This window comes from Mauremys reevesii, linkage group 9 (genome assembly GCF_016161935.1).
Source record: "Mauremys reevesii isolate NIE-2019 linkage group 9, ASM1616193v1, whole genome shotgun sequence".
NCBI lineage: Eukaryota > Metazoa > Chordata > Testudines > Geoemydidae > Mauremys > Mauremys reevesii.
This window is the reverse complement of record NC_052631.1, coordinates 7,727,763-7,741,242: the sequence shown is the minus strand read 5'-3', so window position 1 is coordinate 7,741,242 and position 13,480 is coordinate 7,727,763. Positions and strand designations below refer to the sequence as shown.

At 63.5% G+C, this 13,480-nt stretch overlaps 1 protein-coding gene across 3 annotated transcripts in view; it reads right to left on the bottom strand.

Annotated features, from left to right (window-relative positions):
* Positions 1-2,106: 2,106 nt before the first annotated feature.
* FAM131A (family with sequence similarity 131 member A) overlaps positions 2,107-13,480 on the bottom strand; it is a 42,051-nt gene continuing 30,677 nt past the window's right edge. For all 3 annotated transcript variants that reach the window (XM_039490046.1, XM_039490047.1, XM_039490048.1), the window contains 2 exons: positions 9,469-9,597; positions 2,107-5,824 (listed from right to left, as the gene is read on the bottom strand). In XM_039490046.1, coding sequence (XP_039345980.1) covers positions 5,316-5,824; positions 9,469-9,597 — 638 coding nt within the window. In that variant the 3' untranslated portion in view covers positions 2,107-5,315. The remainder of the gene's footprint in view (positions 5,825-9,468; positions 9,598-13,480) is intronic.

Sequence of the window (13,480 nt, the reverse complement as noted above, 5' to 3'; positions counted from 1 at the left end):
CCCCCAAACATTCATGTGCTTATGCACACGCACCCACCTGTATGTGGGCAACACAAGCACACACATGCACACCACACCGCCACACACCTACACAGCCCCTTCCGGTGAAGTACATTTGGAGACACCTGCTCCTGCCGCAGGCTGGGGAAGGCCCAGGGACTAGTAATTGCCCAGTGCTGCTAGCCAACCCCTCCGATTTTCCTTTCCCTTCCAGATGCTGCATTATTAGGTTCTGTGGGGCTGTCCGGGGTGGTGGGGGGAGCCCCTCTGTGAGCCAGGCTCCTTAGGAGAGACAGCGTGCTACAATGGGTAGGGTAGATGTCGAGGGGGGGGGTCCTCATTTGGTCAAGCCACTTCAGCACAGCTCCTCCAGGGTATGAAGGAGACTAGCTCCCATTGAAATCAATGGGCGTTCAGTGCCTAAATACCTTTAAGGCTCTGGGCCGTCCCCTCCCCGTGCCTCTGCTTCCCCAGCGGTCATAAGGGGGTTTTGCCCACGGCACGGGCGGGGTTAACGTGGGCGTGTTTGTGAATGTGCCCAAAGTCTCTCGGATGGGAGGGACTAGCGAGCCAGCGTGGTCGCCCACCGCCGCTGCCCCATGGCTGCAGTGTGTGAGCCTCTTGCACGCTGGCACGGGGCCACTGTCGCCCGCTCCGAGCAGGGAGCAGGGGCTGGCGGAGCTGCCGTATGTTCCTGGGGGAGGGGGCGTTTCAGACCCCTGCAGGCAGTGCCCAGCTGTGTGCCAGCACTGCCCTGGGGAGCCCACCTGCCGGTGTCTCCCAGAGCGAGGGAGGTTGTGGTCCCTCAGAGGGCGGGGAGCCCGCGGCCTGTCCACAAGGGGGGCAGAGTCTGTGACGTGAGTGTGTGTGTGTGTGCGGGGGGGGGGGGGTGATGCAAACACCTGCTCCCTGCTGGGACCAGACTCAGACTCATTGCTCGGGGGCTGCCCGACAACAGCAGTGGGGAGCAGCCTGTGGGCACTGCCGGTGTGGGGCACAGTGGGGCCTAGGGAGACGTGGGGTGGGGAGTGGCCCAGGAGAGACTGCTGCCAAGGGCCCATATAGACTGTAGCCTGCCCCAGGTCTCCCAGGGGGGTCCCATTGGCTCCAATGGGAGGGAAGATTGAAGGGGTCCTTGACAGAGGGTGGGGGAGGAGCAGGGCAGTTTCCCCTTCCCCCCCCCAAATCCTGGGGTTCCCTGGCTGAGTTAAAGAGCCAGTTGCTCCCCCTGCCCCACCATGCCCAGCGAGGAGAACCACCTCCCCCCACACACCCTGAGAACTGAGATCTACCAGCCCAACGCCCCCCCCACTCAGGCAGCAGCTGCCACGGCCAGCGGTGCCTGGGGAGAAGCTTCCAGCCCAGCCCGTCAGGGGTGTAGGTACGTGGCTGGGGCTCGCAGACGAGCAAGCCCGAGAAGGCACAGAGCTCACTCGTGCTCACCTCTGGGCTCGACCAACAGCCTGGGGGAGCCATTCCAGTGACTTGAAAGGGCTTTGACTCAGACCTCGTGCAAGCAACCCTACAATAACAAGCCAGCATGCTCAGCCCAGCACCCATCAGCAACCCTACAATAACAAAGCAGCATGCATGGGCCAGTGCTCTCAAGCAACCCTGTAATGATACAGCAGCATGCACAGCCCACAGCACTCATGCGACCCTACAATAACAAACCACCATGCACAGTGGAGAAAACCTAATGCCATGTCCCGTTGCTGTCTGCTACAAGGTCACTGCAAGCGCTAAGCCTGTGCCAGCCATTCTGGGAGCCCATCCCCAAGCCCTCAGGCCCCGCTGCCTGCCCCTGGGTTGTGAGCAATCCGCGTGCCCGCGGGCGGAAGCAGGTTTGGCCGCATGTCACCCGGCTGGAAAGTCACTGGTGCCTTAGGGGAGCAGCATCAGCTCTCCAACGAGGGGCACGTTTCCTCCTCAGGCCCAAGGCCTAGACGGGACAACGGCGCCGCCCGCCTCCCTGGGACAGGCAGCTTCCCCGCACAGCACGGCAGGAGCCACTCTTGGCTTTGTTCCTGGAGCCCACACACTGACTCTCTGGCCCAAGAGCCTGCTAACACCCCCCCACCCCCCGCTTCTCTGCAGGGAGGTGACATCTTGACCCCCATTCACTCCCCATCCCGGACCCTGAGCAGACGCACTGGCCAGAGACTGGGGCAGTCCCGGGCAATGCCCAGAGCTACTCAGCATCCAGCAGGCATCTCCAGGCAGGCAGACGCTCTGCCAAGGCGCAGGCACAGACTGGGTGCTCGAGAGCCAGGTTGGGGAGTGGGCCGAGCCCTGGGCTCAGAGGCCACCTCCCCTTGCCTGGAGTCAGTTCCTCGGAGCTCCACGGGCCGGGCCTGAACCCTAGTTTAGGCACTTGATCTGCTGGTTGAATTCCAGTAAAGCAGGAGGGGGCAGGCCCTGCTGGGAGCTCCCGGGAGCCGGGGGCAGCGCAGGGTGTGCACGGGGCCCCAGCCTGCAGCATTTCTTAGGGGCTCCCTGCACCCAGGTCCCGCTCCTGGGGGAGGAGTGTTTGGCAGATTTGGGGGCCGCAGGGCAGTGCGTGAAGTGGGGGGGGTCAGGGACTGGGGAGGAGAGGGTCCCCCGGGTGCCTGACGGGTGGCACACCTGTTGCTCTAATGAATTGCATTGGTAAACAGAACACAGCAGACACTAGAACTGGCCAGGGTGCACCAGGCCATGGAGGGGGGAGATAACTGGCCATAGAGTGTGTGTGAGGGGGAATGGGGCAGGTCAGTGTGGGGGTGGGGGTGGGGGTGGGGAGGAGAGGGAACAGGCTAGTGTGTGTGCGGGAATGGCCAGGCAATTTTGTGTGTGGGAGAGGGAAACAACCCACTGTGGCATGGGGACACAGGACAGGCCATTGTGTGTGTGTGGGGGGGTAACAGGACAAGCCACAGCTTGTTGGGGGTGGGGACACAAGCCATTGGGTGCGTGGGGAGGCCATGGGGAGGGAATGACAGGCCATTGTGTATGTGTGGGAGGGCAGAACAGGCCAGTGGGGGGCGGGGGAGGGGACAAGTCATAGTTTCTGGGGGGAGGGGAACACAAGCCATTGGGTGCATGGGGGAGGCCATAGCCTGGGGGGCGGGGAAGAGTGGCCAGGCCAAACACATCAGGGCCTAGGACTGCCCAGGCTGGCCACGGGTGCTGGGGCTCCCTAGGGCCCAGGGTTTGGCTGGAGCAGCTGGAGCAGGAGGGGCAGGAGCTGCGGCTCTCACAGCTGCCCACGGGAGCCCCCTTGCTTGGGGCCCTTCCCTGTCCCTGGGGATCCGGGCTGGGGCTGCTGGGGTGAGCAGCCCCAGCAGGACCCAGCCACTCTTTCTCCAGCTGGCAGTGCCTGGGTGCTCCCCCTGCAGGGCATGGTCCAGACCCCTCCTCCCCCAGGGCACCCACACAGGCCCAGGGACGCTGCCCTCCCTTCCTAGCCAGCTAGCCGCCAAGCAGGGCCCTTAAAGCTGCAGGATCCCTTAACCATGAACAAGCCCAGTTTGGGGGTGGCTGCCACGCTGTCCCCCCTCACCCCGCCCGGCTTTGCCCTTTCTCCCCAGGCTGTGGGCCCATGCACAGTGCGGGGGCTCTGATGCCCGAGGTCTCCCAGGGTCACGTGGCACCATTTAGCGCCTGAGTGAAGGAGCCCAGTCCTCTGAAACATCACGGGCTGGTGCCTGCTGGCTTGTTGGAGCTACAGTCTGATGTGGGGCAGCAAATGCTGGGGGGCCGTCACAGCCACGAGAGCATGGGAGAACCTGCAGGGCGAGGCTGAGATCCCCCCGGGCCCCTGCATTCCCTCTGGGTTCCAGCCTCAGGATTCCTGAACCACGGGAGCCAGCCTGAGACCCCCTGCCGGAGGGGAGGGGGCTCCCCCCTCAGCGAGCAGGACAGGGACCTGGTGCACTCACCACAGCTGAGACTTGGGTTTTGTTTCCCACTGGCCCGTTGCAGGCGCCTGGCCCTGCCGTGTACGCATGTGCGCTCAGATCTGCGTGTGTGCCCCAGCGGTGCGCAGAGCTAGACCGAAGGGCTGCCGGGGCTGGATTTGGGGCCTAGGTTTGAGCCCAAGCTGGGGGGTGAGGCTTTGCATGAAATCCCAGGAGATTTCAGCCACGGCCGACCCAGAGAACAGCCCATTTGGATCCAGCCCCTAACTCAGCGCTGGCGGCAGGAGCCGAGGGTCAGCTCTCCGGGGCGGGAATGGGGGTTGTAAAATGCTGGGCACCCTCAATGGCACGCCGTGAACAGTGGGGGCAAGGGGGGGTCTGCGTGTGCCCATGCGTTTGTGTGCACACGTGTGGGAGCGCAGGTGCATGCCCGTGGCTGTGCATGCAGAAAGCATCCCTGGGATCAGTCAGATTGACTCCAGCACGGGGAAGATGAATTCTCCCCACTGCCCAGCCCCGGGCGGCAGCTCTCCGGAGGCCAAGCTGTCCAATGGGTAAGTTAATACTTCATTGCCGAGGTCGGGCTGGTACCAGTCCCTGCCCCCCGTCTCCCTGGAGCGTTCCCCAACATTCCCGGCCAGGGCCACACAGAGACAACATACAAAAATATAGAAAAAGATCTGCTCTCGCACTCCCCGCAGCTCAGCCCGTGCCCCCTCGTCCCACCCTCCCCCACTGGGGGGGAGTCCCAGCAGAGAGGGCGATTCCTGTCCAGCTCCGCCCCGACAAACCTGCTCTGCCCTCGGCCGTCTCCTTGAGTCGGTTCACGATATAAAACCCAGTACGAGAAAAGCAAAGAGCTGGTTTTGTGCCAAAGGGTTGAAAAACGGCCTCCCAAGTCAAGTAGAGAGCAGCCCAGCACGGTGCGCCTGGGCACCGGGGCTTGGGGGGCCAGGGCAGGGCGGTTAATCTTCGTTAGGAACAGACACGTGTTGCTAGAACAGCACTAGCCATGCCACCCGGACAGCGAAAGGCGCCTCCCCAGGGGTTCGGAGGTGGGGTGCAGGACATGCTCAGAACCGTCCCAGATGGCGTCAGGTCCAGTCGGCTCCGATTCAGGGTTTTTTGTTTTCCCCAAAACACTCTCATGCAAAAAAACAGACGAGGGGAGAGAGAGACGCAGCAAGCAAATCCAGCCGGCGGCCGGCCGCGAGGCCTCAGGCTTCAACAGTCTCCGCCAGTGGGGGTGCTGGGTTTTCCTTCCACCATCCTCCCCTGCCCGGCTAAGGCTCATGCCATCCCCAGACAGGACTCGCCCACAAGGAGAACAGATGGTTCTGGGAACGGGGCCTGGGGGGTGGGTGTCACGGAGTGGGACAGAGATGGCAGGTGAAGCATGCCACAGACCAAGCCCGTTCACTGCTCTTCAGCCTCCTCCTCCTCTTCCTCGTCCAGTGACACCACCCCCGACGAGGCCACGTCGGAGACTTTCCTCCTGACCCCGCAGCTGTCCCCGTGCAGCTTGCACGCCGTGTGGAAGTCCTTGCAGGGCAGCCCGTCGTCCTCCGTGGGCGAGAGGCAGGACTCCGTGTAGGACATGGAGTACATGGAGTCCTGGCACTCCAGCTGTCCCAGGCTCCGGAAGGCACTTTCTCCAGTCTGAGGGGGCAGCTTGGAGAGGAGCATCTCCTCCCCTCCGGCCAGGGAGCCCAGCAGCTTGGCAGCCAGTTCGCCCGGCGAGCCCAGCTCCTTGAGCAGCAGGCTGTCCTCCAGGCTGCACAGGCTGGAGCACAGGGTCTCCGGGGAGATGGTCTGGGAGGAGTCGCTCTCGGGCTCGCAGGAGCCCTGCCGGACGCTGAGCTGGCACAGGCGGCTGTGGAGGAGATCCTTCAGGAAGGAGCCGGGCGGCAGCTGGCCTGCAGCATCTGCAACACACAACGGGGGAACTGGCTTCAGCAGCACGACTTCCCCCTCCCGGCCTGGCCTCCCTCTCTCCCCACGGGCACTGGGGGGAGTATCCTGGCAGCCGGCTAGGCAGTGCCAGGCCTCCTGCATGCGTCCGAGGGGAGAATCCTTGCTGCTGGGCAGCAGTGGATTAAAGCAGGTCTTTCCCCACAACTTGGTTGCTTCCCCCGGCCCTTTTGCTCCCCCGCCCCACATGGCCCCCAGGGAGGGATCTTTCTGTCCCATGCACTGCAGCCTCCCCTCCCATTAGCTTTAGAGACGCCCTCCCCTGCTCCAGCCTGGCTGCCTCTGTCTCTCAACAACAGCTGCCTGCAGCCCCTATTGCAAACAGCTGAGAGGCGGTGCCAGCTGCAGCCAGGCGGTAGGTGAGGGAGGGAGCTGCTGCCAGGACGGGAGCAGCTCATCATGCACCCAGGACGCTGACCTGGCCAGCAGTCGCCCCGGACGGACGGGACGGCTGGCAGCTGTGTGCATCCAGCCAAGTAGCTGTGTCACTGGGAACATGAAGGGTGGGGAGCCAGGAAGCGACAGCGTTACGGCTGGGCTGGGCTCTCCCCACCCTGCCCTGAGCAAGGCCTGGCCTTTGGAGATCCCACAATGGCTAGAATAACGCCGCAGGCCCAGCCCCTGGGAAGCAACTTGTAGAAAAGGGCGACTCAAGGAAATGCAACAGAAACAAACGCGTCCCAATGACCTGAGCATGGGCTAGAGGCCGGGCTGGGCCCCAGCCCCACAGGGCCCAGGCCTTTCAGCCCCAGTGAATACTGCGCTCCTGGGCATCCTCTGACCCGAGCCAAAGCCCTGCTCTCCTGCAAGGACTAAGGTCCAGGTTCTGTGCAGGGCCCAGCACGCTGGGTGCACAGCGCCTTGGAAAATCTGCCCATGAGCGTCCCCATGGGAGCTGTGGGGCACAGCGGAAACCCTGGCCCGTAGCTGCGTGCCCCAGGGGAGCTGCAAATCAGAGCCTCCAAGCGGAGGGGTTTTCCGGCTCACTTGGCAAGAGGCCCTGCAGCTTTCCCAGCACAGAGACTCCCCTACTCTTGCCCCTGTTGCCTCTGCCTGGCTCCCTCCACCGCTCTCCCCACCCCTCTGGATTGGCCCTGCACCCCAGTTTTGGCAGCTCAGTGATGCCTGGCTGGCCCCATGGAGAGGCAGCTTGGAAGGCCCCTTCGGGGGAAGCCATGCCCAGGAGCGAGGGGGCAAGTCGCAGCACTGGCTCTGACACACATGTCCTGGGGGCTGTGTGCCAGGTCACCTCACTCTCAGAGCTCAGGGGCACTGGCGGAGCTGTGTGTGGGGAGCTCAGGGGCTCTGGGGGTCGGGACTGAGGGGCACTGGCAGAGCTGTGTGTGGGGAGCTCAGGGGCTCTGGGGGTCGGGACTGAGGGGCACTGGCAGAGCTGTGTGTGGGGAGCTCAGAGGCTCTGAGGGGCTGGAAATGAGGGGCACTGATGGAGCTGGGTTGGGGGAGCTCAGGGGCTCTGGGGGGCTGGAAATGAGGGGCACTGATGGAGCTGGGTTGGGGGAGCTCAGGGGCTCTGGGGGTTGGGATGAGGGGCACTGGCAGAGCTGTGTGTGGGGAGCTCAGGGGCTCTGGGGGTCAGGATGAGGGGCACTGGCGGAGCTGTGTGTGGGGAGCTCAGGGGCTCTGGAGGTTGGGATGAGGGGCACTGGCAGAGCTGGGGGGGAGCTCAGGGGCTCTGGGGGTCGGGACTGAGGGGCACTGGCGGAGCTGTGTGTGGGGAGCTCAGGGGCTCAGGACTGAGGGGCACTGGCAGAGCTGGGGGGGAGCTCAGGGGCTCCGGGGGTTGGGATGAGGGGCACTGGCGGAGCTGTGAGGGGAGAGCTCAGGGGCTCTGGGGGTCGGGAGTGAGGGGCACTGGCAGAGCTGGGAGGGGAGAGCTCAGGGGCTCAGGACTGAGGGGCACTGGCAGAGCTGGGGGGGAGCTCAGGGCTCAGGACTGAGGGGCACTGGCAGAGCTGGGGGGGAGCTCAGGGGCTCCGGGGGTCGGGATGAGGGGCACTGGCAGAGCTGTGTGTGGGGAGGCCCCTTTCCAGCCAGCTTTCGCAGGGCCCAGTCCCCAGCCATGCAACCCTCTCACCCTCCCTGCTGCTGAAAATCCAACCAGGGACTTAGTAAAAAAATCCTTCTAAACCTTGATTCTAACCCATGACTTTTGCACCGAGTTTGGACATCGGGGCTGCAGCAGGAATCAGTGGGTCGCCCCCTCCCCCACAAGCCCACCTTCTGTTGAGGCTCAGAGTCCCAACCCCCCTGGGGAGGGCTGAGCGCCAGCCAGGTCCCTCCCAGGGAATGCAGCATGTCAGGACTCCCAGGGGCTGGGAGCACGTTTCAGAGCGTGACTGGGAGATGGTGCCATGGGACCAATGCCCGCGGTGCCCCGGGCCACGCCCACAAACCCAATCAGGCCCCGGCTCCCATCCGCCAGCTTTTCCACTTTCCCTCTAATTACAGAAGAGCAATTAGACCCTTCTCTGGATGGAGTGTGGGCAGATTATTGCTGACTGTCTTTGATATGCAAATTGCCCAAGATTAGTGGGCATCTAATGACTGTGAGAAAGCACCTTTGTTTGCACAGAAGGACACGGATTACAGGCCTGGAGAGGACACGTGCATCGGCCTCTGGGGCGGCAGGGGCTGATTAAGGGGACGCGCCCTGGGGTCCCTCTCAGGCTGGCCCCCCATAGAGCCTCAGAGAGGGGGGAGCATTGGCCCGCCCTGCGCTGCCCACTGGGACTTGTGCAGGCGCTGGTCCCCTACGCTCATAAGAAGGGGAGAGGTGAGGTGCTGTGCCTGGTAGACACGGGCAGTGGGGCAGATGGCAGAGAGGAGTCAATGGCCGACTTGCAGCCTGGCTCCATGCCTCATTGCCTGCATGCTTTTCTCCTCGCTCCCCATGGGCCAGTGCCCACCCAGCCCAGTGAGCCCAGCTCTCCCTGTTTCCTTCAGCTCCCGCTCACAAACACCCGCCCTCCGCAAGGCCACAAGGGAGATTCGAGTGGGAATGACCCACAGCACGCTCAGTCCGCTGCAGCTCGGTGCCATCCCCCCTGCTCGCCTGCACAGCGCCGAGCACGCTGAACAGAAGGGCTGGAGCCCCCAGCGGTACAGTGCGCCCTCCCTGGTCATCGCAGACCCAGCAGACCCGGGGAGCCCCTGGCCTAGGAAACAGCAGGGTCATCCTGTGTGTATGAAACGGGTGCTAGGGGCTGAGTGAAGGCCCAGGAGCTGAGTTGTGGAAATCGATCCCTGACTCTACCACTCACTCTAGGCCTTGGGCTCCCTGCCTCAGTTTCCCCACCTCTGTAGAGGGGATATCTCTATTCAGTTACCGACTGGCCAGGGGTCGGCCCCACGGTGTCTGGCACTAACCCACACAGATCTACTCAGTCCAGCTCGGCACCCAGGGACCCCACAGCCCCCCAGCTTCTCTCCTGGGGGCATGGAGGTAGGCTCTGCTCTGGCACAGGTGGGGAGCCCCTGCCCCATTGCCTGACATGCGTGGGGCCTCCGGCTCCCCAGAATCTGTGGGTGGGGGCCCCTGGCTCCCTACGGATGTGGACAATGCCTCCTGCTCACTCACCAGCTGGCTGGGTGCTGTTGGTGTTTGTCCCAAAGTCCTCGTCGTAGGATTCATCGTTGGAGTCTTCCCCGTCCACGGAGGACCAGGCCTTCAGCTTGGCTTCAGCAATGGCAAACTGCTCGGCCACACCTGGGGAGGCAGGGAGTGAAACCAATGAGCTCTCAGGAGGGGCCCAATGGGCAGACGCCAGCCCCTCGTAGGTGCAGAGTAACAGTGGGGACCCCTCGGGGTGGGTACTGCTGCACCGGGAGAACCAAGGTTGAGCACCACATGCTATGGCCACCTAGCCACAGCCCAGGCTGGACTCCTGATCACTGGCTCATCAATCCCAGAGCGGGTGTGTGGGGAGCCCCGTCACCAACACGGCCCAGAGCGGGGGGATCCCACATCACTGGCACGCTCTGCGCTGTCCACTGAAACCTGTGCAGGCACTGGTCCCGCAGGTCACCACTCCGGATCCTCGTGGGTCACTCAGTCCCCTGGGCCCAGCCCTGTGCTAAGAGATAGCTTCCGGCATGCCCGGCCCGGCAGAGCACTGGTGCTCCCCGCTGCTGGGAGAAGCCTCCTACCATGGCAGGCTAAGGAGCCCAGCACCGTGTCCCCCCCGATGGGAGAGCTGAATGAAGACCACAGGTGGTCCGGGAGCAAGACAGAGCACCCCTCTGTTGTCACTGGGGGCCTGACACTGCACCCCACGTGGGGGCAGCTGGGTCCAGGGGAACCAATGGGAGCTGAACGGACACAGCACTTCACAGGGTGACCGGCCTGGTGGAATCAGTGGGGCAGAGAGGGCTCAGCACCATGCAGGATTGTGGCCATCAGTGGTGGGGACTCAGCACCAGGCAGGACTGGGCCTATTGGAGTCAGTGGAGACTCGGCACTGTGCACAATCAGGCCCACCTCAGTCAGTGGGGCTGAGGAGGGGGGGGCTCACCACTGTGCAGGATTGAGCCCACTGGAGTCAATGGGGGCTGCGGTGGGGCTCAGTGCAGGATCGGGCCCATCGGCGTCAATGGGGGCTCAGCACCACGCAGGATCGGGCCCGCTCTTTTAAATTTTGCTTGTCAGAGAACAACAAACCCTGTTGTTAAGAGCAGCTTGTTTGGTTAATTCCGGGCTGCAGCTGCCTCCGTGCGTCACCTTCCCCCAGATGCCAGGGAGGGGGCAGCTCCCTGCTGGATGCTCCAGCTCTCCCGGGAACCAGCCTTAACTGTGCTGCTTCTGCCAGGCTCGAGGCTCTGCCACCACCCAGGTAATGCAGCTGAAGGCCTGGTTGGCTGAGCTGCCTCAGTGGCCTTATGCAAAGCCCTGTCCACTGCCAGGAGAAATACCTAGGCTCAGCGGTGGGGCTGGCGGGGGTGGGGACAGCTGGGGGAGCAGGGTCTTGGGTGCTGAGTCGGACCCAGGCTCAGGGGCTGGGGTGCCAGGTCAGACCCATAGACGCAGGGCTGTGGGTGAATCTGCAAACAGCAGCCAGTTCCTGATACCGCCCAGCAGCTATGAACACACCTCTGCAGCCCCCGCACAGCCCCCAAGGTGACTCCCTGCTCCCTCCAGCAGCCCTGTGCCCCTCCCCGGTCATGTGTGACCCCTGGAGCCAGCAGGGCCCACTGTAGGAATGTGCCTTTGACCCAGCGAGGGGGCTGGTTCAGCCTCCCGCCCTGGCCCTGCCACCAGGGCTCTGGGGAAGATTCGGGGCCCACACTGGCTACTTATGGCACTTCCTTCAGATCTTGTCTTTCTCCACAACTTAGGGTCCCCCCCGCAGGTCCAGCCCCACCTGCCTCCCTGCCTGCTCTTCATTGCAATGCAGCCTGAACGGCAGCGCGGGGCTCGTTAAAATCTACCCTTCACCTGTCCCACGTGGGGTATTCACCCTGGCCTCCATCCCGAGGGGGTGCCGCTCCTGTGGCCTCCTCCCCATAGCCAGCAGCTTCCTCAGCCCCTGCTCCCCCTGCCCTGCGCGTCTCACCTGCCTGCCTGCCTCCCCCACAGCCCCAGGGGCTTCATTGAAGACCAGAGACCCCCTTATAGAGAGACCCCCACAGCGGGAGGCGCTAGGGAGAGAGGAGAGAAAGACCACATTGGGAGGGGGAAGGGTGGTGATGGGACAAGGCTTGTGCTGTGGGTGGGGATGAAGCAGGGGGTGATTTACAGCAGCGAAGGCAAGGGCTGGAACGCGGCTCCAGCCCCGTCTAGTCTGTGTCTCGGCACAAGGCAGCAGCATGCTCTGGCCGTGCAGAGGGACTCTGTGCTTGGACTTTTAAAGAGACCAGGTCATTTGATAGCCACCAGGAACATTTCTCTAGAGAGGATTATTGGACGGGTGAGCAAATGCCAGGCTGCCAGGGCAGGGAAGGCGATAGCGGGGGTTGGGAAGGGATGCTTCCTTCCCCACCACCATCAGCAGCTGCAGTGGAATGGAGGTCCTGGCTTGTTACTGAGTGGATTGAGGCTGGATTTGGCTAGGAGCTCAGGCTATCTGAGGTCTGTGTACTCGTGCATTGGTTCCCTTTTCCGTCTGGGCAGCCAGCCTGCCATGTAGCAGCAATGTGGGAAGGGCAGGGTAACTCTGTCTCCCTTACACTGGTTTGTGACCCCCAGATTGAGAGCCCAGGGATTAGCAGAGCTCCTGGATGGGGCCCTTAATAAATGCAAAGGATGCACCCCTCCATGGACACAATTGCATACCCCGATGCACCGCACTGCACACCCGTGTGCTGCCAGCCAGGTGAGGGGGTTCCCCTCCCTGCGAAGCGGTAGGGTACTGGCTTCTCTCGCTGCCGGGGCAGGCGCTTAGATTCTGTGCTAGACAATGAGCTGATCAGATCTGGCAACATGCATGTCCTTGTGCCCCCGCCCCCTCTTTCTGCCAGTGAATTCTGCAGCCCGCAGGGCTGGCTGGCTGCCTCGGTGACAGTCACGTGGCAGGGCTCCGCTAAGCAGGCACTTGCCTGACCCAGGGCAGCGGTCAGGGTGGTGCTGCGGGGCTGGGACGCTGGGTGGTCAGCTGAGACGGGTGGCACTAAGAGTTCACCCCCTGCCTGCCTGGGGCGGGGCAGGTTAATGATTCCCTCTCTGGCTCCGTGCCTTCCTTCCCACCAGCTCAGTGACTCAGCTCCCAGCCTGGTGCTGCAGGGATCTCCAAGGACAGGGCCTGCCGGGCCCTGCCAGCTCAGAAGAGCCTGCCCAGGGGAGCAGAGAGCAATAACCAGGACACAGGCCCTGCCTCGCCTCCCCCCCTGGCAGGCCGGATCGCCGCCGGGCTGTGGCAAAACAGACCCACTTGCAAACAGTGCTGGGCAAAGAGCTCGCGAGCAAAGCCCACATGGGCGCCTGGGGTCAACGCAGAGCCTTGGCTTCTGTCTGTGCCGTCTGCAGACCCTGGCGGGGCGGAGGGCACACTCTCCATGTTGCCTTACTGTGGCCTGGCTGCTGTGTCCATCCCAACAGCGCATGTGGAGGCCTCCCTGAGGCGTCAGGGCGAACCCCCACAGCGGGCAGAGGGGGGTGCCCTACATGACAGCGCCGCCCTGCTGTCCCCTGTTCCCCGGCCGACCAGGACCCAAGTCTGAGCAGCAGGGATGGGCCAATGGGGATTGCTACCAGCAGGGGAGTGGCACCGAACGGCCGTGAGGGCGGAGCCGGTGGGAAGGGCGTGCCCCTCTCTGCCACAGCAGGGGAGCGAGCCATGCCCAGCCGGGGGCGCTGTTCAGACCTCAGCCCCACCACCTCCAGGGTCTGCAGGGGGAGGGGAGCACACAGGGGTGCTTCACAACGCCCCAATGAAGGGTAACTCCTCCCTCTCGCCCAATGGGGGGGGTGTTAACCCCCCTCTCTGCCCAAACAGAGAGTCCTCGTTTCTCCTTCCCCCCATTTCTCTGTTGGGTCCCCCTGGGGAGCTCTGTGGGGCAGGGCCCCATTTCTGTGACAGGCCTGGCAATAACCCTCCTGCCATTCCTCTAACAGGGTGGGGAGCCCCCCCCCAATCGCCCTCTCAAGTGAGCAAGGG